The sequence below is a fragment of the Pelophylax lessonae genome (assembly GCF_965119305.1).
Source record: "Pelophylax lessonae genome assembly, chromosome: 9".
Classification (NCBI taxonomy): Eukaryota; Metazoa; Chordata; class Amphibia; order Anura; family Ranidae; genus Pelophylax; species Pelophylax lessonae.
In genome coordinates this window covers 246,031,571-246,054,095 of record NC_138776.1, presented here as the reverse complement: position 1 = coordinate 246,054,095, position 22,525 = coordinate 246,031,571, and the positions used below count along the sequence as shown (strand labels likewise).

Sequence of the window (22,525 nt, the reverse complement as noted above, 5' to 3'; positions counted from 1 at the left end):
TGAAACTGAAAGTATTTTCTCCTGTAATCCAGCTACAGAAAGAAAGTTACATAGTTAGTCAGGTTGAAAAAAGACACAAGTCCATCTGGCTCAACCAATTAAAAAAAAAAAAAAACAGTATAGAAAACCCAACCATACAATCCCATATACACAATCCTATACCCGCAGTGATCCAGAGGAAGGCGAAAAACCCCCAGCAAAGCATGATCCAATTTACTACAGCAGAGGGAAAAAAATACTTCCTGATCCCCAAGAGGCAATCAGATACAGTATTCCCTGGATCAACTTTACCTATAAATATTAGTATCCACTTATATTAAAGATAGATGATTTGAGGCAGACAATATAGACACAGACATAGAAGAAGTAGTGAAGGACATATCTTACCATGCATACGCATAATTCCTATAAAATAAATAAATATATAATAGCAGATAAAAAATATCATACAAAGGCATATATATATCTCATACATGGTACATGATCAATATCCAAATCAAAACGTCTACACATCTAATAGCTCATATACTCTCTCATAAAAAATCCATAGTCTGTGTCCAGATAAATCTTCGCATAGAATGGCTCTACGCGTTTTGTGGAGCTAACATCCACTCTTTAGGAGCTTGATAAAAAATGTCTGTAAATATGGACTAGTTTTAGATTAAGCAAAATCTTATATGGATAAGGAAAATACACCGATAAACTCCCTTAGAAACATAAAAAATCTGAAATTCTAATACTTACATATAAAGAGAAAGGAAGAAAATGACTGGGATAAACCAAGTCGTCCTCCGTCACTGAGTACACAATGTGGATAAAAGTCAGATCCGGGGCTGAGGCGGGTATACGCCAACCGGTCCCAAAAATGAGGGGGGGGGGGGAGGGAAGGACTGCACAGAGGAGATGGATGGAATTACCAGTGATTTCAGCACATCGGTGACCAAATATTCTATTCAAAAAGAATTTAATATCTATATAATTTCAATATATATGTGTCCATAATCTATTTAAATCTTTTTCAGATATTGGTGATGTGTGTGATAAGAGCGGATTAGAAAATATATAATGGAAATACCAAAGGTGACCAAGTGAACCTTAAAGAGAATAAAAATCCAGTGAAAGACCAAGAAAAAAGGGTTGATTGAGAAACGAAGTGCCAAAAAAAAAGGGGGATATGAAACGTGAGAGAATGGGAGTGCATAAGCGGCAGAATAGTGATCTTACCAATAACGAGGTGATCCAAAGAACAAAAGTAATGCAGGAATGACCCTGGTGAGAATCAAGACATGAAGGAGAAGTGTCCAAAAGCTCCTCAGTTTTATACCCCCACGAGCTAGGGCGGATCACCGCCAACGCCATGTAAGCGCCACAGGAAGGGGCGGGACTGAGTGAACATGGTATCCGGCATACGACGAACCGTGGGTAGGCCATAGTATCTTGTTGGCGATGCTCAGCGTGACAGGCGGCTTCCCGGCCCACTTTATTAATTTATTTATTAGTTGTTCATTTTTTATGCCGTCGGCCCTGTGTGGGAATTAAGATTGCTCTGTGGCTGTCTGGTTCCAGGGCTGCAATGCTCGGTCTGACGCCCTATCCTCTGCTCTGTATTCCTCGGGTAGAGGCAGTGGTGTATTTAGGTTTTGTGCTGCCCTAGGCCTGACTTAACTTGGGCACCCCCTAATTTAAATATGACACACCCCTTCCTGTAAAGGCCATACCCTTTCCTGTTTATGACCCGCCCTGTCATCTGTAAACCGCAGACCACAATCACAGTGTATCAGTGCCCATCAGTGCAGCCTCATCAGTTCCCATAAGTTTAACTTCATAAGTGCCCATCAGTGCAGCCTTATTAGTGCTCATCAGTGCAGCCTCATTACTGCACATCAGTGCAGCATATCAGTGCTCATTAGTGCAGCCTATCAGTGCAGCCCTATCAGTGCCGCCACATCAGCTTTTTTGCTGCCCCCCTGCAAAGTGCTGCCCTAGGCCTGGGCCTTGTTGGCCTAGGCCAAGATTCAGCACTGGGTAGAGGGCAGGGCTGTCACGCTGTGCATTGGCGCCATGTTACAATGCTATCCAATCACATATACTATACTATCCAATCAAAGCTGATCACAAGTAAACAAACTGGTTGGTAATCAGCATTTCTTTCCTCACTTGCTGTTGCTGTGGGAGGAAAGGAGAGCCGATAGCCAGCACGGCTCACAGGGCACGTTTACACTGATATTGTGGGTACTGATCATCAGCATCAGTAGTGCCAATCAGTGCAGCCTCACCAGTGCCCATCAGTGCAGTCTCACTAGTGCCCATCAGTGCAGCCTCATCAGAGCACATCAGTGAAGAAGAAAAAATACTTATTTGCCAAATTTTATAACAGAAGCTAAGAAGAAAGTTTTTTGTTTAAAATTTTTGGTCTTTTTTGCAGCTCCTTTAACGTTGCGGTAGGCCTCTTGGCAGCCTCCCTGACCAGTTTTCTTCTCGTCTTTTCATCAATTTTGGAGGGACGTCCAGTTCTTGGTGAAGTCAGTGTTGTGCCAAATTTTCTCCACTTGATGATGACTGTCTTCTCTGTGTTCCGTGGTATATCTAATGTGTTCCACTGTATATCTAATGTGTTCCGTGGTATATCTAATGTGTTCCGTGGTATATCTAATGTGTTCCATGGTATATCTAATGTGTTCCATGGTATATCTAATGTGTTCCGTGGTATATCTAATGTGTTCCATGGTATATCTAATGCCTTAGAAATTATTTTGTACCCTTCTCCTGACTGATGCCGTTTAACGATGAGACCCCTCTAAAGCTTTGGAAGCTCTCTGCGGACGATGGCTTTTGCTGTAGGTTGCGACTAAGAAAATGTCAGGAAAGACCTACTAGAACAGCTGAACTTAATTTGGGGTTAATCAGAGACACTTTAAATGATGGCAGGTGTGTACTGACTCCTATTTAACATGAGTTTAAAGGCCCGTACACACGATCAGATGATCGAACGATCTGTCGTCCGTTTTTTGTGGCATGCTAGTCTAATGTGGAAAGTGAAGAGGTTATTTTCATACGAATTTTCCCATAGGACAGAATTCTTCTTCAGAAGTGATGTCATGTGTTGGATTGCTTTCTATGTGTTCTTTCATCTCTGAGCATGCCTAGTCTTGCTCTTAAGATTTTTTTTCCGTCGAAATCTGTACTAATGAGATGAAAATTGGACGTTGTATTACGGACGACAAAAATTTTATAGCCTGCACATCAGGATTTTGTCAGTCGAAAAGTCGGAGTTGGATGTCGAAAGCACCATACTAACAATCCGAAAATCAACAGATCGGTCGTCGGGCGAATTTTCCCTACAGATTTTCTTATCGTGTGTACGGGCCTTAAATGTGATTGCTTAATTCTGAACACAGCTACATCCCCAGTTATAGGAGGGTGTGCAACCACATTATTTCTATTTTTACCCCCCCCCCCCCTCTAAAACATGTCAGTTTGGTTTTCAATTGAGTTTTACAGTTTATAGGTTACATTAAAGGTGGGAAAGGTTCTGAAATTATTTATCTTGGGCTCATTTTTTTTACATCACAGAAACCTGACATTTTAACAGGGGTGTGTAGACTTATTATATCCATTGTATATCTGCTTTTGGATTGCTGGGGCTTGTAGTCATCTATCTGCTTTTAGATTGACCAGCTTTTGGAAGGTTGAGGCGTGTAGTTCTATACTGATATGTGGTGCTATTGGATGCTGGGACTTGTAGTTCTATACTGATGTGTGTTACTATTGGATTGCTGGGACTTGTAGTTCTACGCTGTGTGTTACTTTTGGGGACTTGTAGTTCTATATCTGTTGTATGCTGCTTTTAGGAGGCTGCAACATATAGTTCTTTTTCTGCTATTTGATTGCTGGGACTTGTAGTTCTATACTTATGTATGCTGCTATTGGATTGCTGGGACTCATAGTTCTACACTGATTTGTGCAGACATTGGATTTCTGGGGCTTGTAGTTCTTTACTGATGTGTGCTACTATTGGATTTCTGGGACTTGTAGTACTTTACTGATGTGTGCTACTCTTGGATTTCTGGGACTTTTTGTTCTATATCTGTTGTATGCTGCTTTTGGGAGGCTGCAATTTTTAGTCCTTTTTCTGGAATTGGATTGCTGGGATTTGTAGTTCTACACTGATGTGTGCTGCTATTAGATTTCTGGGACTTGTAGTTCTACACTGATGCGTGCTGCTTTTAGATTGCTGGGACTTGTGGTTCTACGCTGATGCGTGCTGCTTTTAGATTGCTGGGACTTGTAGTTCTACACTGATGCGTGCTGCTTTTAGATTGCTGGGACTTGTGGTTCTACGCTGTTGTGTGCTGCTATTGGATTGCTGGAACTTGTAGTCCTATATTGGATTGCTGGAACTTGTAGTTCTATATCTGCTATTGGATTCTGGGACTTGTAGTTCTATATTGGATTGCTGGGACTTGTAGTTCTATATCTGCTATTGGATTCTGGGACTTGTAGTTCTATATCTGTTATTGGATTCTGGGACTTGTAGTTCTATATTGGATTGCTGGGACTTGTAGTTCTATATCTGCTATTGGATTCTGGGACTTGTAGTTCCATATTGGATTGCTGGGACTTGTAGTTCTATGTCTGCTATTGGATTCTGGGACTTGTAGTTCCATATTGGATTCTGGGACTTGTAGTTCCATATTGGATTCCTGGAACTTGTAGTTCTATATCTGCTATTGGATTCTGGGACTTGTAGTTCTATATTGGATTGCTGGGACTTGTAGTTCTATATCTGCTATTGGATTCTGGGACTTGTAGTTCTATATCTGTTATTGGATTCTGGGACTTGTAGTTCTATATTGGATTGCTGGGACTTGTAGTTCTATATCTGCTATTGGATTCTGGGACTTGTAGTTCCATATTGGATTGCTGGGACTTGTAGTTCTATGTCTGCTATTGGATTCTGGGACTTGTAGTTCCATATTGGATTCTGGGACTTGTAGTTCCATATTGGATTCTGGGACTTGTAGTTCCATATTGGATTGCTGGGACTTGTAGTTCCATATTGGATTCTGGGACTTGTAGTTCTATATTGGATTGTGGGACTTGTAGTTCTATATCTGCTATTGGATTCTGGGACTTGTAGTTCTATATTGGATTCTGGGACTTGTAGTTCTATATCTGCTATTGGATTGCTGGGACTTGTAGTTCTATATTGGATTGCTGGGACTTGTAGTCCCCCCCTGTGATGCTCTGTGTAGATCTCAGTGAGTGGATGATCCTGTATGGAATCCTCTGATGTGGGATCTCCCGGGGATCACACAGGACATCTTCCTGGAACTGTATTATGGTGATAAAAAGTAATAGAAATATATTGTATCTGCAGCTGGGTACTGTGTGGAAGGCTGGTGAATGTCATCTACATGTAATGCATGGCTGACTACAATGGTCCTCAGTGCAGGAGGATGGGCGGCCATTTTGTTGTAGCCCACAGGAGGAGGAGGAAGGGAGGAGCTGCATTGGTTATCACATACTGTACTTCCTGGAGGGGGTGTGAGTGTGGAGAGTGTGTGCCCTGAGAGGAGGAGGTAATAATGTCTTCTTATTATGAGAGAAGGGGGTGTGGACTGGATGGGGGGGAGGGAGGTGAGTGTCATGTGACTTTGTTGGCAGACAGCTGGTCATGTGACCTCTAGGAAGCATCTTGGTGGCCATTGGGCAGTGCTGGTACTTTGCAGCCTATATAGAGGTAAGTATTCTGTATATTGGGACCCCTGAGTCAATAATGAAGCCAGGTGCATTGTATGTGGAAGATCTGCTGGTGACAGAGCAATGGAACCTTTCTGTTACAGGAACTGAGATCCCCGTCATTCCAGGACCCTGCACAGGGATTGGTGACCTCCTCCTGGAAATGCTAAATCCCTGGCTTTATTGCTTTCTGAGTGACGGACCAGGAGCTTTCCGATCAGGAGTTCTAACCTGACCGCTGCATGCTTCGTTCCAGGCCAGAGACAGCCAGGGAACTAGCATTTTCAGAAGCCACTCATCAATCCGTGGATGTGATGGCTGCATTAACTTTCTTTTTTTTTTTTTAGGCTTTCTTTCTTCTATTTTTATCTGGTGATGCAGCCAGAAAGTCTGTTGTTTTTCAGCAAAACAAGCTCTCCTGCAGAAGTAGCAGATAAACCATTTTCCACTGACACGGGTGCTTACAATGATCAGCATTGATTTTTTATATAAAACCTTCATCCCAAAATAGAAAAAAAAACTGCTGTAACAGCTTATAAAGTGATGAGCTGCATTTTAGCTTCAATTTGTTAGTGTATCTAAATCTGCTAGTCCATATCTAACACCCCCCCCCCCCCCCCGACTGACAATACTGCTGTCCAAAGTTTTCTACCTGGATGTTCCTTAATCCAGAGTGAGGACACTCTAATACAGGAGGTGTGTTACTGGCCAACTCACCAGGTGAAAACAGAGGGGAACAAGCCAAAAAAAGGAAAACTAATGCAGCCACCACATCTAATGTTTGGTAAGCTGCAGTATATTACATTTGTGGGTATGGTCTTAACACAAATTGACTTTAGGTTATCTGTTCTCCCTTTATACAGTTGTGTGAAGCAGTGGACCATACCAAGGGTAACACGTCAACAGTGGACCGTACCCGAGGTAGCACGTCGGCAGTGGACCGTACCCAAGGTAGCACGTCAGCAGTGGACCGTACCCAAGGTAGCACGTCAGCAGTGGATCGTACCCGAGGTAGCACGTCAGCAGTGGACCGTACCCGAGGTAGCACGTCGGCAGTGGACCGTACCCGAGGTAGCACGTCGGCAGTGGACCGTACCCGAGGTAGCACGTCGGCAGTGGACCGTACCCAAGGTAGCGCGTCAGCAGTGGACCGTACCCGAGGTAGCACGTCAGCAGTGGACTGTACCCAACGTAGCACTTCAGCAGTGGACCGTACTCGAGGTAGCACGTCAGCAGTGGACCGTACCCGAGGTAGCACGTCAGCAGTGGACCGTACTCGAGGTAGCACGTCAGCAGTGGACCGTACTCGAGGTAGCACGTCAGCAGTGGACCGTACCCGAGGTAGCACGTCAGCAGTGGACCGTACCCGAGGTAGCACATCAGCAGTGGACCGTACCCAAGGTAGCACGTCAGCAGTGGACCGTACCCGAGGTAGCACGTCAGCAGTGGACCGTACCCGAGGTAGCACGTCAGCAGTGGACCGTACCCGAGGTAGCACGTCGGCAGTGGACCGTACCCGAGGTAGCATATCAGCAGTGGACCGTACCCAAGGTAGCACGTCAGCAGTGGACCGTACTCGAGGTAGCACATCAGCAGTGGACCGTACTCGAGGTAGCACGTCAGCAGTGGACCGTACCCGAGGTAGCACGTCAGCAGTGGACCGTACCCGAGGTAGCACGTCAGCAGTGGACCGTACCCAAGGTAGCACGTCGGCAGTGGACCGTACTCAAGGTAGCACTTCAGCAGTGGACCGTACTCAAGGTAGCACGTCAGCAGTGGACCGTACCCGAGGTAGCGCGTCAGCAGTGGACCGTATCCAAGGTAGCACGTCAGTAGTGGACCGTACCCGAGGTAGCACGTCGGCAGTGGACCGTACCCAAGGTAGCACGTCGGCAGTGGACCGTACCCGAGGTAGCACGTCAGCAGTGGACCGTACCCAAGGTAGCACTTCAGCAGTGGACCGTACCCAAGGTAGCACGTCAGCAGTGGACTGTATCCGAGGTAGCAAGGTAGTCTCCCTTTACTGCACCTACGCGAACACAGGTTTAGTCCCAATAATACACATGGGTTTACTTTTTGCTCTGAGTCCAGGTCCGATGCCAAATTACTAAACTTTTACAGGACTTTACAAGGGCAAGCTAAGGAAGATCCAAAGAAGGACATCATTATGGCGAGCCGGCCATCCCTCACATCACCGGGTAAGAGGAGACTTTCATTTCTTGTAAAGGAGAGAAGAATATTGAGGATCCATCTAGATACACACATCCTCTGATATAAAGACATAGAAACAATGGGGACATTTATAAAGATTGTCATAGACACCCTTTAAAATTTGGTCGGATTGCCACTTCCAAATTGTCTGTGTTTGCACCCAATTCATGTACCTGTCAGAGACAAGCACTGAGGTCACAGTGACCATACTGGACACTCCTCCTTCAGTGCAGTAAAGGAACAGGAGGAAGGGGGCACCAACTAGGTGCAGTAATAAAACATAAGTCTAATAAAAAGCCAATGGGTAACTCACATGTAAAAGGAGGAAGGCAGGCATGTATGTTTTTTTTCTGCGATCTGATGGTGGGCACGAGTCATGTTCTCTGACTAGATTGATGTTTCTGCTCCTCCCGGCACTCAAAGGCCATAGGGGAATGCGACTGGAAGTAGCTGGGCCAGCGTGGAACACAACCAGAGGTGTCATCACCAAGGAGCCTCAGGAAAGGCTGGTGACTCACTTCTGGTTGTGTTTCATGCTGTCGCAGATGTGATCCCCCATGGTCTTTAAACACGGAGAAGAGCAGAGACATCAGTCTAGTCGGAGAACCTGACTTGTACCCACCATCAGACCGTGGATAAATCAGACGTGCCTGCTATTCTCCTTTTACATGAGGAGTTGCCTATTGGCTTTTTAATGAACTTGTTTTAATAATGCACCCATGAAAACCTCAATTGTGATGCATATGGTACATATTACAGCGCATGCTGGAGTGAGAGCAATAATTCTAGCACCGGACCTCCTCCGTAACACTAAACCGATGACCCGTAGGGGGCTTTAAAAGAGTTCAATAAAAATAGCCGCGTTTAGAAGAGGTAGAAAGTTCCAAAACGATCCCCCAGTAAAAATAGGTGCAAACTGATGTGAACTTATGCTGTCGGTATATCCACAACCAGGAAGGTATAAACATGCAGCCACTTACCAGATGGTTTAAAGAAAACAGTATTCAATCAGGATGAACCAAATGAAGCGGGCATCTGTGACAGACCAGCAAGCGAATCCAACCAGGTAGCATAGATATCACTCATTAAATGTATATGTCCAATGGAATGGACCCAACATATAGATTGTTCCGTGCGTCGAACGCTAGTGGCGCGTCACCGCCGCGCACGCTAGTGACGTTGCGATGCAGGCCTGAAAACGGCAGAGGGGAGCCTGTTAAAAGAGTTGCCTATAGAAAATATAGGGTACTGAAGTTTGTCGCCATTTCATGGGCACACGCAAATTTTAAGTTTTGACATGTTGGGCATATATTTACCCGGTGCAACCTGATCTTTTATATTATAATAAATGGGTTGTGTGCCCTAAAAGTAACCTACGTGTATTTTTTACTGACATTTTGTGCTTCCCAGATCTGTGCGGTGATATCGTGTAGAAATAAAAAATTGGAACTACCACTACTTTATTTTCCAGGGTGTCTGTTTCCAGAAAAAAAAAAAAATAATATATATATATATATATATATATATATATATATATATATATATATGTGTGTGTATATATATATATATATATATATATATATATATATATGTGTGTATATATATATATATATATATATATATATATATATATATATTATTTATGGTTTTTTTTGGGGAGTTTTATGCAATCGTTAGGCCTAAAATGATTTTTCAAATGTGTGCAAAAAATTCAAAAACGGCTCTGGTAGCGAAAGGGTTAATGGGAACTACCACCAGAAATGTGTCATTCAGGCTTTAGTGAATTCCCCAGAATGTATTCAGTCAGTGTGTGTGTTTCCTACAGATGGATCCAGTAACAGAAACCCCCCAGAGAGATGTCCCCGTCCTCTGTATTCCCGGGACTCCACACAGGAAGATCAGGAGATCCCTCAGGAGGATCAGGTAAATGGAATTAATCCTAATAATCATGAGATTCTTGAGTTTCATCTTAATATAAAAATGTGTTGTGTCTTTTCCAGTATGAAGGGGTGATTGTTGTTAAAGTTGAAGATGAAGACGAGGCATATGAAATGGGCGATGATCCGTGTAAAGAGGAGAACGTTCCTCCAGAGATCAGCACAGGTGAGGAATAAACAGTAAATCCAGAGAAGAGTCAAAGATTCTCCTTGTTAAGTCACTACAACAATCTCTTATTTTTTAATAGCACTTAATGGCACCCCCCCCCCCAAAAAAAAAAAACTTTGCTACAATGTAAAGTAGTGAGTTTACAGCTTGTATAACAGTGTTTTATAACCCCCTCAGAACAACTCAACACACAGCCATTAATGTCTAAACCGCTGGCAACAAAAGTGAGTACACCCCTAATTGAAAATGTCTAAATTGGGCCCAATTAGCCATTTTCCCTCCCCGTGTCATGTGACTCATTAGTGTTACAAGGTCTCAGGTGTGAATGGGGAGCAGGTGTGTTAAATTTGGTGTTATCGCTCTCACTCTCTCATACTGGTCACTGGAATTTCAACATGGCACCTCATGGCAGAGAACTCTGAGGATCTGAAAAAAAGAATTGTTGCTCTGCATAAAGATGGCCTAGGCTTTAAGAAGATTGCCAAGACCCTGAAACTGAGCTGCAGCACGGTGGCCAATACCATACAGCGGTTTAACAGGACAGGTTCCACTCAGAACAGGCCTCGCCATGGTTGACCAAAGTAGTTGAGTGCACGTGCTCAGCGTCATATCCAGAGGTTGTCTTTGGGAAATAGACGTATGAGTGCTACCAGCATTGCTGCATAGGTTGAAGGGGTGGGGGGTCAGCCTGTCAGTGCTCAGACCACACGCCGCACACTGCATCAAATTGGTCTGCATGGCTGTCATCCCAGAAGGAAGCCTCTTCAAAAGATGATGCACAAGAAAGCCTTCAAACAGTTTGCTAAAGACAAGCAGACTAAGGACATGGATTACTGGAACCATGTCCTGTGGTCTGATGAGACCAAGATAAACTTATTTGGTTCAGATGGTGTCAAGCGTGTGTGGCAGCAACCAGGTGAGGAGTACAAAGACAAATGTGTCTTACCTACATTCAAGCATGGTGGTGGGAGTGTCATGGTCTGGGCCTGCATGAGTGCTGCCAGCACTGGGGAGCTACAGTTCATTGAGGGAACCATGAATGCCAACATGTACTGTGACATACTGAAGCAGAGCTTGGTCCCCTCCCTTCGAAGATTGGGGCGCAGGGCAGTATTCCAACATGATAACGACCCCAAACACACCTCCAAGACGACCACTGCCTTGCTAAAGAAGCTGAGGGTAAAGGTGATGGACTGGCCAAGCATGTCTCCAGACCTAAAACCTATTGAGCGTCTGTGGGGCATCCTCAAATGGAAAGTGGAGGAGGACAAGGTCTCTAACATTCACCAGTTTCGTGATGTCGTCATAGAGGAGTGGAAGAGGACTCCAGTAGCAACCTGTGAAGCTCTGGTGAACTCCATGCCCAAGAGGGATAAGGCAGGGCTGGAAAATAATGGTGGCCACACAAAATATTGAAACTTTGGGCCCAATGTTGACATTTTCACTTAGGTGTACTCGCTTTTGTTGCCAGTGGTTTAGACATTAATGGCTGTGTGTTGAGTTATTTTGAGGGGACAGCAAATTTACACTGTTATACAAGCTGTGCGCTCAATACTTTACATTGTCACATGAAAAGATATAATAAAATATTTACAGAAAATGTGAGGGATGTACTCACTTTTATGAGATACTGTAAACTACTGTGGTGCCAAACGTGTTGCGTCCCTCAGGTGTGAATGCAGTCTCAATCCAGAGAAGAGCCCCAGATTCTCCTTGTTCAGTCACTACAACAATCTCTCCCCCCCCCCCCCCAGTCATACTGTCCCCCAGTCATTCTGTCCCCCAGTAGACAGTAATGGGGAGACAGTATGACAAATGGTCTGCTTTTGAGGTGCCAATTATTCTTAATGGTATCCCACACATTGGCAAACACTGGGTGTTTTTGGTGCGGTGCAACTTAAAAAAAAAAAAAAAGATTGGGAACTTCTTTTCCTGCATTTCTGCGGATTTAATTGTCCTTTATTTCCCCTGGGTTTGGAGAGTCCTCGGAGTTATCAATGGTGGTGTAGCAAGGCTTTAACGACGGTTCGGTCTCTTTTATCCTCCGAAGCATAGTCCCCTTTCAGTATCTCAAAGATATATTGTATATGACATTTAGGATTCTTAGACATGTCATTGTCTCCAAATCTGTCATCTGTTGGAATCCCTGACAAAAAATCATGATTGGTCTACAACCGAGATGGCATTTGAAACTAGATGGCGGATGTCACCTACAATCCAAGTTCTTATCTCCTTATTATATGTTTCCATACTAAACAATTCTAACTCGCGTGTTCCATCTTATTGCTCCAAATGGGAAAGGGATCTTTGGTGCCACACAAACCCCAGAGACATGGAAAAAAATCTGGGAGGCATTATTCCGTTCCTCCTGCAATATCATAGCTCTGGAAAACTCCTTTAAAGTTCTGTCTCGTGGTACTCCAGCTAGAATTGCAAAATGCCTCCCTTCTTACCCCTCTACATGCTTTAGGGGATGTTCAGACCTAGGTGATATGAAGCATATATGGTGGACATTCCCTAAGGTTAAACATCTGTGGATAAGGGTCTATAACATTCGGTCAATTCGGTGTTACATATAAATCTACAAAATGATCCCTGGGAGGCACTCCTACACAAACCGATAGATGGTGCTACCAAACGAGAGCGCACTCTAGTGACCCATATATTTTCAGCCAAGAAGCAGACGATTGCAAAAGCGTGGAAGATGCCGATTCTCAGTTTCGACAAGGCAAAAAGTCAGGTGCACGGTACTTTGGTGATAAAAAAACTGATAGCAATATTAACGGATACACATGAAAAAATTTTACGCACTTGGCAGCGCTGGCTAGATTTTTTCCCACTAGAGCAACCACCTCCGCATAGTGAACCTCCGGGACAGAGATGGCCTCCTCCCCCTTCTTCTTTCTCTCCCTTTTCCCTATATATATATATATATATATATATATATATATATATATATATATATATATATATAGTGGGGACTCGCTCGGTGGTAGGCGTATGGGTGACCCCTTTGGGGGGTGCGTTTACACAAATAGATAGCCGAGAAGTGGTTGCAAACAACAGTTTGGTTTAATCATGCGATTTTCTTCACCAGACTGCAAGCGTCAAAACCAGCAAGATAAAATAAAAGACAAAATAAATCCTTGCCTCTGTGGGCGGCTACCTTCTCACACTGGAACCTACCTAAGAGTCTGTCCCTAACCTACTGTTGGGCCGACTTTCTTATCCTACAGCGGATACTCAACAGTCCATGTTTTATCTCTTAACACAGCACATGTTCATTTAACAGGTCCCTTTACTCTTCACAATGAGAATGTCCCCTTGCTTGTCTCTTCACATGGCAAACATTCCTTTATTTCTTCCACATAGAAATAGTTTGTTTTCTCACCTTTGAGAAGTCTTCACAACTGGTTAATTTCCCCTTCACACAGGAAATGTCCATTGGTTTCTTTTCACCTAGAAACGATCCAAGACCTCACTTCAAGTAGTCTTCACACTTGTTACCCTCCTCAGCTTCACATCGCTTTAGGGGGTCTTCCCCATGCTCACACAGCTTTCAGGGGGCACACGTCTGTCTGTCCTCCTCTCCCAGCCCACACGGTGACAGGAGGCAGCAGTCCTTCTCCCAGGCTTCCTCAGCGTCGGGAGGCACACATCTGTCTGTCCTCCTCTCCCAGCCCACATGGCAACAGGAGGCAGCAATCCATAGAACTTCCTTTGGACAAATTATAGAGGCCTTCATTTCCTCATTCCGAACAGCTGAAGGCCTTTCAACTTCCTGCTGGCTATCTCTTCAGCCGACACCCTATAGTAATTGGTGAACTTTCCAAACCAGGTGGGAATGTGTCTCCTCTCTGTGACTACATCCCCAGATTTACCTGACTTCCTGTCACAATATATATATATATATATATATATATATATATATATGTTTTTTTTTTTCTCTCCAGATCCTCTCCACCTAAGCATTGGCTTCCTCCCCTCCCCCTTTTTTTTTTTTTTGTTCCCTTGAGCGGGAGCAGTACCCTGCTCAAGAGCCCTAGCTGAAAGGCCTTTTTATAGAAACAAGGCACATCGCATCTCTAGGCAGGGCTCTGACAATTGATTATCTAACGGCTTGATATTGCTTATTGCTTGGGACCAATGGTCCTTCATTTCTGTATCATTGTTTAATGCTACGTATTGGCGGAGAGAAACTCTTTTTGCACTTGTTCATGTTTTCACATAGTTTTCTTGGTTATGCAGATGTCTATTGTTCTTGTCATTTCCAAAAATATCATTCAATTGGAAGCCAACTCCTCAGTCTTTGAGAGAGATGGCTGGTCTTGCCCCCATCCAGACAGGTTGCTCACCATAGGGGTGCACGGATGTCCTGGGGGCACGACCGACATCACTTGTATGTTACAGAGCTCCTTATACTGCTTTACGTTTCCTGTATTGTTTACAATGACCATGTTAAAGCGGAGTTCCGCCCCATTAAAAAAATGAAAAGTCAGCAGCTACAAATACTGTAGCTGCTGACTTTTAAATAGTAGAACTTACCTGTCCAGAGAGCCCGCGATGTTGGCACCCGAAGCCGATTTACGTATCGGCTCTCGGGTGCCGCTGCCGCCGCCATCCAGAGTAAGGGAACCCGGCAGTGAAGCCTTCCTGCATCACTTTTGGTTCCCTTCTACGCATGCCCAAAGTGCGCTGCGCTTTGTAATTGGCCCAGTGGCGGAGGAAAAAGGAGGGGTCCGAACTTCCGAGGGACAGCGCCTCGGCGCTGTCTCCCAGGAAGTGGGGAAGGGTACCTGTCAAAAACCGGTACGAGGGTACCTGTCAAAAACCGGGGGAGGAAGCAGATCAGCGGAGTTCCACTTTTAAGTTGATCTCCGCTTTAAGTCATGCACCAATGTATTTTACCAACAATAAAAACATGGTAAAAGAAAAACTGACATGGAGATCTAATCCCTCTCCATTCTATCCAACACAGCTTTGCCCTTGGTTATACTTTTAATGTGTATGTGTAACAAAAACTTTTTTTTAGTTTTGGATAGAGTATGGAAGGGGTTAAAACCCCTGCCAGGAGAGCGCATGCGCAGGCGGCCAGAGCGAATGGAAGCCTGAACCGCTCTGCACACTCCCAACACAAACAGCCTACAATAGCAGCCCTCTCTCCCCGCTCGCTCCAGTACAGTGGTGGGGCAGTGGGCAGACAACACAGAGACCCGCTCCATGTCATCCTGGTCAGCGGGGAAGACTCAAATCAGCCCCTGCTACCCGCCTCGTGCACTTGAGAAGAGACCCAAGATGGAGACCGGCGTCAGCACACATGCAGGAAGGGGGCAACTGCAGCCACAGCCTCAGAGAGATAAAATTAAATCCCTTGGCTTAGTGGCATGCAACAAGGATTCCCCCAAGGTTCATCCATCCTCAGGTTAGCCAGAGGTATTTTCCTACGTCCAATCAGATGGCCGGATGCCGCGATCCCGGAAGACGGGCGACTGAACATGTCACCCGTCATACAGGTAAGCGGGCGGCACGGCGGGGGGCTCGTTCTAAGGTAAGTATTTCATAATGAGCTAGTATGCGATGCATACTAGCTCATTATGTGTTTCTCTTTCAGGTTGGAAAAAAAAAAAAAAAAAACGTGTTATGGGTTTACAACCTCTTTAATATTCATTTACCTCCCTCAATGGTGCAGACCTTAGGCAACACTTCTAACGTTCAATGGGCACTACACTCTCTTCCCTATTTTGGGATTCAATTAACTCCTTCAATTGACACTCTATTGGGCTAATTATCCCCCACTCTTTGGCCGACTTCGGGAAGATCTTCGCTGGTGGGCAGACTCTCCCTTATTGTGGTTTGGCAGAATTAACTGACAATTTCTACCCAGAATACTTTACTATTTTAGAACCCTACCGATTGCTGTTCCGAAAAGACTTGCAGTGTTTACAATCAGAAGTTCTTCTAGAATGAAACCTAGAATGAATAAATTGACGTTATATGTCTCGAAAACCGAGTGGTGGACTTGGTCTTCCTAATTTACAAGCCTATTATCAAGCTGCTCAAATACCTCAGATGTCCTATACAACGACCAAGGGATCCACACCTCTTTGGGTCTCTATTGAAGTTCTCTCATGCCACCCTTTTGCTGTTGGTTCCCTAATGTGGCTTCCTGGCCGCCTTCGTCCCCCTATTTGATGCCCTACCCTGTCCCATTCCCTAGCAGTTTTGGGATGGAGTAAAACATTGAATGACTCCGATACCATTCCTTTGGTGGCCTAATAAGGGGCTTTTCAGAATAGGTGACTACCTCAATGGCAACCAGCCACACTCTTTACAATATTTTAAATATACGCTACAAATGCACTCGAGTGAATTATTCTGACACAATCAGCGTATTTCTTTTATACAATCTAAACTCAACTTACTAAAGAGACCCTTTACAATTTCAAATTTGGAATTATCTTGTCAAACGAAGAACCTCCTATGGGGACTATCTATGGTATACTGATCCGACCATTAAACGTCCTTATGTGTCTCAATGGGAACGGGACTTGAATACCACTTTTGAATTGTCTGGGCAAGATATTGCCTATGCATTATCCAAAATATCCATTAACACAACATTAATTGAAGCAAACTATAATAACGCTCCTACGTTAGTATCTAGTCCTGACCAGAGTTGGGAAGATGCACCCATCTGCATCTCCCATTTGCTTTAGGCACTGTGGCCAGATGGGTACAATGTATCATGTTTGGTGGCAATGCCCTGTAGTCACTAGATTTGTGTATTTAATCTGATACACTGAGTGACAGGGGTTAATATCCATAGATCCCCGGAACCAGCACTTTTTCAAAAACTTCCCGGGGAGGTCCCCAAGAAATTGACAAATACCCATATATTCTTAGCAGCCAGAATAACTATTGCTAAATACTGGAAGCAGTCGACCGTTCCCCTTGAATACGTGAAGAATAAACTTAACTGGATAATGGTTAATGATGGACTTACCTGTATTCTCTACAACTCCACCAAGAAATTCGATGCGACATGGGATCCATGGATACGATACTTATCCATACCCAAAAGAAACTGACTGACTCCTCCTCCTTTCCTTTACTTTTCCCTGATCTACACCCCATTTTCCTATCTTTTTCTTCTTTCTCACAATTTCTCTTCTCTCTTCTCTTCTCTTTTTTCTTCTCTTCTCTTTTCTTCTCTTCTCTTCTCTTCTCTTTTTTCTTCTCTTCTCTTCTCTTCTCTTTTCTTTTCTTCTTTCTCACAATTTCTCTTCTCTTCTCTTTTTTCTTCTCTTCTCTTCTCTTTTTTCTTCTCTTCTCATTTCTCTTCTCTTTTTTCTTCTCTTCTCTTTTTTCTTCTCTTCTCTTTTTTTTCTTCTCTTCTCTTTTCTTTTTTTCTTCTCTTCTCTTTTCTTTTTTCTTCTCTTTTCTTCTCTTCTCTCTTTTCTTCTCTTCTTTTTTCTTCTCTTTTCTTTTCTCTTTTCTTCTTTCTCACAATTTCTCTTCGCTTCTCTTTTTTCTTCTCTTCTCTTCTCTTTTTTTCTTCTCTTCTCTTTTTTCTTCTCTTCTCTTTTTTCTTCTCTTCTCTTCTCTTCTCTTCTCTTCTCTTCTCTTCTCTTCTCTTCTCTTTTCTTCTTTCTCACAATTTCTCTTCTCTTCTCTTTTTTCTTCTCTTCTCTTCTCTTTTTTCTTCTCTTCTCTTTTTTCTTCTCTTCTCTTTTTTCTTCTCTTCTCTTTTTTTTCTTCTCTTCTCTTTTCTTTTTTTCTTCTCTTCTCTTTTCTTTTTTCTTCTCTTTTCTTCTCTTCTCTCTTTTCTTCTCTTCTTTTTTCTTCTCTTTTCTTTTCTCTTTTCTTCTCTTCTCTTCTCTTTTCTTCTTTCTCACAATTTCTCTTCGCTTCTCTTTTTTCTTCTCTTCTCTTCTCTTTTTTCTTCTCTTCTCTTCTCTTTTTTCTTCTCTTCTCTTTTTTCTTCTCTTCTCTTCTCTTCTCTTCTCTTCTCTTCTTTTTCTTCTCTTCTCTTTTCTTTTTTTCTTCTCTTCTCTTTTCTTTTTTCTTCTCTTTTCTTCTCTTCTCTCTTTTCTTCTCCTCTTTTCTTCTTTCTCACAATTTCTCTTCGCTTCTCTTTTTTCTTCTCTTCTCTTCTCTTTTTTCTTCTCTTCTCTTCTCTTTTTTCTTCTCTTCTCTTTTCTTCTCTTCTCTTTTTTTCTTCTCTTCTCTTCTCTTTTTTCTTCTCTTCTCTTTTTTCTTCTCTTCTCTTTTCTTTTTTCTTCTCTTCTTCTCTTTTCTTTTCTTCTCTTCTCTTCTCTTCTCTTCTCTTCTCTTCTCTTCTCTTCTCTTCTCTTCTCTTCTCTTCTCTTCTCTTCTCTTCTCTTCTTTCTCACAATTTCTCTTCTCTTCTCTTCTTCAATAATTACATAATATTTTGATGGAACATATAGTTCTATACTGATGATACGAATATGAACGTACAGTGGGGTTCCGCTGTATCTTATTTTTTATTTTTTTTTTCTCATACACCTATATACGGTTTTGTTAACCCGACTGATAATTCTATCGAGATTATCCATTGCTGGGATATCCCTGTTTACTGTTAGGATATTCTATGTTTACGAACAACTTGAAGAAAATACATTCCTGTACTTGTATTTGATCTTATACCTGTTTGCACTATTGTTCAAAAATTGTGCCTTTTTGATATCATATTAATACCCCAAAAAAATATGGAAATATAAAACCCCTGCCAGGTTATTTTTTATATTTTTTTTTGGTGTATCATTTATAGAAATTTCTTCTCACTTCCTGCATCAGGGACACAACAGGAAGTGAGAGGAAATCTCCCAAAGTGAAGAGAATTCTCTGTTAGTGTTGTCCCTGGAAAAGGGAAGATTTCCCTTTTTGTTTTTTTTCTGGGGACAACTGTTAAATCTTGTAACATTTTGTTTTTTTTCCTCACTTTCCCTCTCAGTAACAATGGCCAGCAGGACAAATCGATAGGCCAATCACATCAATGGGGACGCAGACAGCTGTCAAAACTTTGACAGAGGGTTTAATCCTTCTCCACACCATCCAACACTTGCACATATTGCATAATTAATCCTAAGTCATCAATTGTGTTTCCTACAGATGGACTCCCAGAGAGATATTTTCATCCTCTGTATTCTCGGGATTCCACACAGGAACATCATGGCATCCCTCAGGTAGATCGAAATAAAAGGTTTGTCAAATATTCAATGACAGGAAGATCTTTAACCACTTGCAGTCTGAGCCAATTCTAAAATTGCTTACCCCCCCCCCCCCCCCAAACATACACTGCTCAAAAAATTTAAGGAACACTTTGCGAACACATCAGATCTCAATGGGCAAAAATATCATGCTGTATATGTATACTGATATGGACTGGGTAATGTGTTAGGATCTATACTGGTATGGACTGGGTAATGTGTTAGGATCTATACTGGTATGGACTGGGTAATGTGTTAGGATCTATACTGGTATGGACTGGGTAATGTGTTAGGATCTATACTGATATGGACTGGGTAATGTGTTAGGATCTATACTGGTATGGACCGGGTAATGTGTTAGGATCTATACTGGTATGGACTGGGTAATGTGTTAGGATCTATACTGGTATGGACTGGGTAATGTGTTAGGATCTATACTGGTATGGACTGGGTAATGTGTTAGGATCTATACTGGTATGGACTGGGTAATGTGTTAGGATCTATACTGGTATGGACTGGGTAATTTGTTAGGATCTATACTGGTATGGACTGGGTAATGTGTTAGGATCTATACTGGTATGGATTGGGTAATGTGTTAGGATCTATACTGGTATGGACTGGGTAATGTGTTAGGATCTATACTGGTATGGACTGGGTAATGTGTTAGGATCTATACTGGTATGGACTGGGTAATGTGTTCGGATCTATACTGGTATGGACTGGGTAATGTGTTAGGATCTATACTGGTATGGACTGAGTAATGTGTTAGGATCTATACTGGTATGGACTGGGTTATGTGTTGGGAACAAAAGGATGCCACATTGTTTGATGGAAATGAAAATTATCACCCTACAGAGGACTGAATTCATAGACCCCGAAAATCAAAGTGAAAAAATGACGCAGCAGGCTAGTCCAGTTTGCTGAACTTTTTTTGCAGCAACTCAAAATGTTCCTCAGTAGTTTGTATGGCCCCCACGTGCTTGTATGCATGCCTAACCACATCGGGGCATGCTCCTAATGAGACGACGGATGGTGTCCTGGGGTATTTCCTCCCAGATCTGTAGCAGGGCATCACTGAGCTCCTGAACCGACTGATGTACAACCTGGTGGCGTCAGGTGGACCAAAGCATAATGTCCCAGAGGTGTTCTATTGGATTTAGGTTAGACAAGCATGGGGGCCATTCAATGGGATCAATTCCTTCATCCTCTAGGAACTGGCTGCATATTCTCGCCACATGAGGCTGGGCATTGTAGTGCACCAGGAGGAGCCCAGGACACACTGCACCAGCAAAGGGTCTGACAATGGGTCCAAGGATTTCATCCCAATACCTAATGGCAGTCAGGGTGCCATTGTCTAGCCTATAGAGGTCTGTGCGTCCCTCCATGGATACGCCTCCCCAGACCATCACTGACCCACCACCTAACTGGTCATGCTGAACGATGTTACAGGCAGCATAATGTTCTCCACAGCTTCTCCAGACCCTTTCATGTCTGTCACATGTGCTCAGGGTGAACCTGCTCTCATCTGTGAAAACCACAGGGCACCAGTGGCAGACCTGCCAATTCTGGTGTTCAATGGCAAATGCCAATCGAGCTCCACAGTGCCGGGCAGTGAGCACAGCGCCCACTAGAGGACGTCGGGCCCTCAGGCCACCCTAATGAAGTCTGTTTCTGATTGTTTGGTCAGAGACATTCACACCAGTGGCCTGCTGGAGGTCATTTTGTAGGGCTCTGGCAGTGCTCATCCTGTTCCTCCTTACCCAAAGGAGCATATACCGGTCCTGCTGATGGGTTAAGGACCTTCTACAGCCCTGCCCAGCTCTCCTAGAGTAACTGCCTGTCTCCTGGAATCTCCTCCATGGTCTTGAGACTGTGCTGGGAGACACAGCAAACCTGGCAAAGGCACGTATTGATGTGCAATCCTGGAGGAGTTGGAATGCCTGTGCAACCTCTATAGGGTCCAGGTATGGCCTCATGCTACCAGTAGTGACACTGACCCCAGCCAAATGCAAAACTAGTGACAAACCCTCAGAAAAGATGAGTAGGGAAAAAAATTTCAGTGTCTCCACCTGTGAAACCATTCCTATTTTGGAGGCGGTCTCATTGTTGCCCATCTAGTGCACCTGTTGTTAATTTACTATACACCAAAGCAGCTGAAACTGATTTCCCCTTCACAACTTAACTAACCAGATCAATATCCCAGGACTTTAATTGACTTGATGCTATAGGGCTCTTTCACACGGCCGCTCCAATTTTTTCCTCCGCTGCGGCCCTTTTTTTTTTTTTCACAGACACAGATGACAGTTGTGTCATCCGGTCTGTATGTCCGCATATCATCCCATCCATTTGCGGATGATATGCGGACATAATGTATGTCTATGGGGATTGCGGATGTCAGCGGATGACACCGCTGACATCCGATTTTGCATCCGTTCTGTTTTTTTTTAATAGGGTTCTGTTCCGTTCCAAAAAACGGAACAGAACTGAAAGGACACAAATCGGATGTCAGCGGATGGTCATCCGCTGACATCCGCAATCCCATTGACATGCATTATGTCCGTATATAACCCGCAAACGGATGGGGTGATATACGGACATACGGATCGCCCGTGTGAAAGAGCCCTTACTCTGATTAAAAAGTGTTCATTACATTTTTTTGAGCAGTGTATATATATTTTGAGGCCCTGGAGAATAAAATGGTGGGTGTTGCATATTTTTAGGTCGCACAAATTTGCACAGTGGTTTTTCAAACACAATTTTTTGGGAAAACATACACTTTAATGCACAAAAGAATATAATACCCAATTTTTTGGTAAAATATAAAAAACGATGTTACGCCAAGTAAATAGATACCAAATATGTCACGCTTTAAAAATGTATCCGCTAGTGGAACAGAGCTAAACTTCGGTACCAAATATCCCTATAGGCCATAACCATCGAAAGTCCAGCAAACATACAGGTACGTCGCAGGTCGGGAAGTAGGTAACCACATTTTTAGTATACACCCTTTAGGTTGGTCTGTAGAATGATAACAGTTTAGGATAGTTTACTATTTTGTTTTTTCTTTTTATGAAGGATGGATATCCTATTGATAATGAAATTGGAGCAGAGAAGATTAATTCTAAAGAGGAAGAGCATGAGACAAATGTAAAGGATGATGATCCATGTAAGGAGGAGGAGGAGGAAATCCCTCCAGAGATCAGCACAGGTGAGGAATAAACAGTAAATCCAGA

At 43.3% G+C, this 22,525-nt stretch overlaps 1 protein-coding gene across 1 annotated transcript in view; it reads left to right on the top strand.

Moving 5' to 3' along the window:
• The window catches only part of LOC309564354 (uncharacterized protein), a 149,123-nt gene that overhangs the window by 103,824 nt on the left and 22,774 nt on the right, over positions 1-22,525 (top strand). Inside the window, exons 15-17 of the mRNA XM_082268982.1 lie at positions 7,834-7,940; positions 9,779-9,876; positions 9,954-10,056. Of these exons, the coding sequence (XP_082125108.1) occupies positions 7,834-7,940; positions 9,779-9,876; positions 9,954-10,056 (308 nt within the window). The remainder of the gene's footprint in view (positions 1-7,833; positions 7,941-9,778; positions 9,877-9,953; positions 10,057-22,525) is intronic.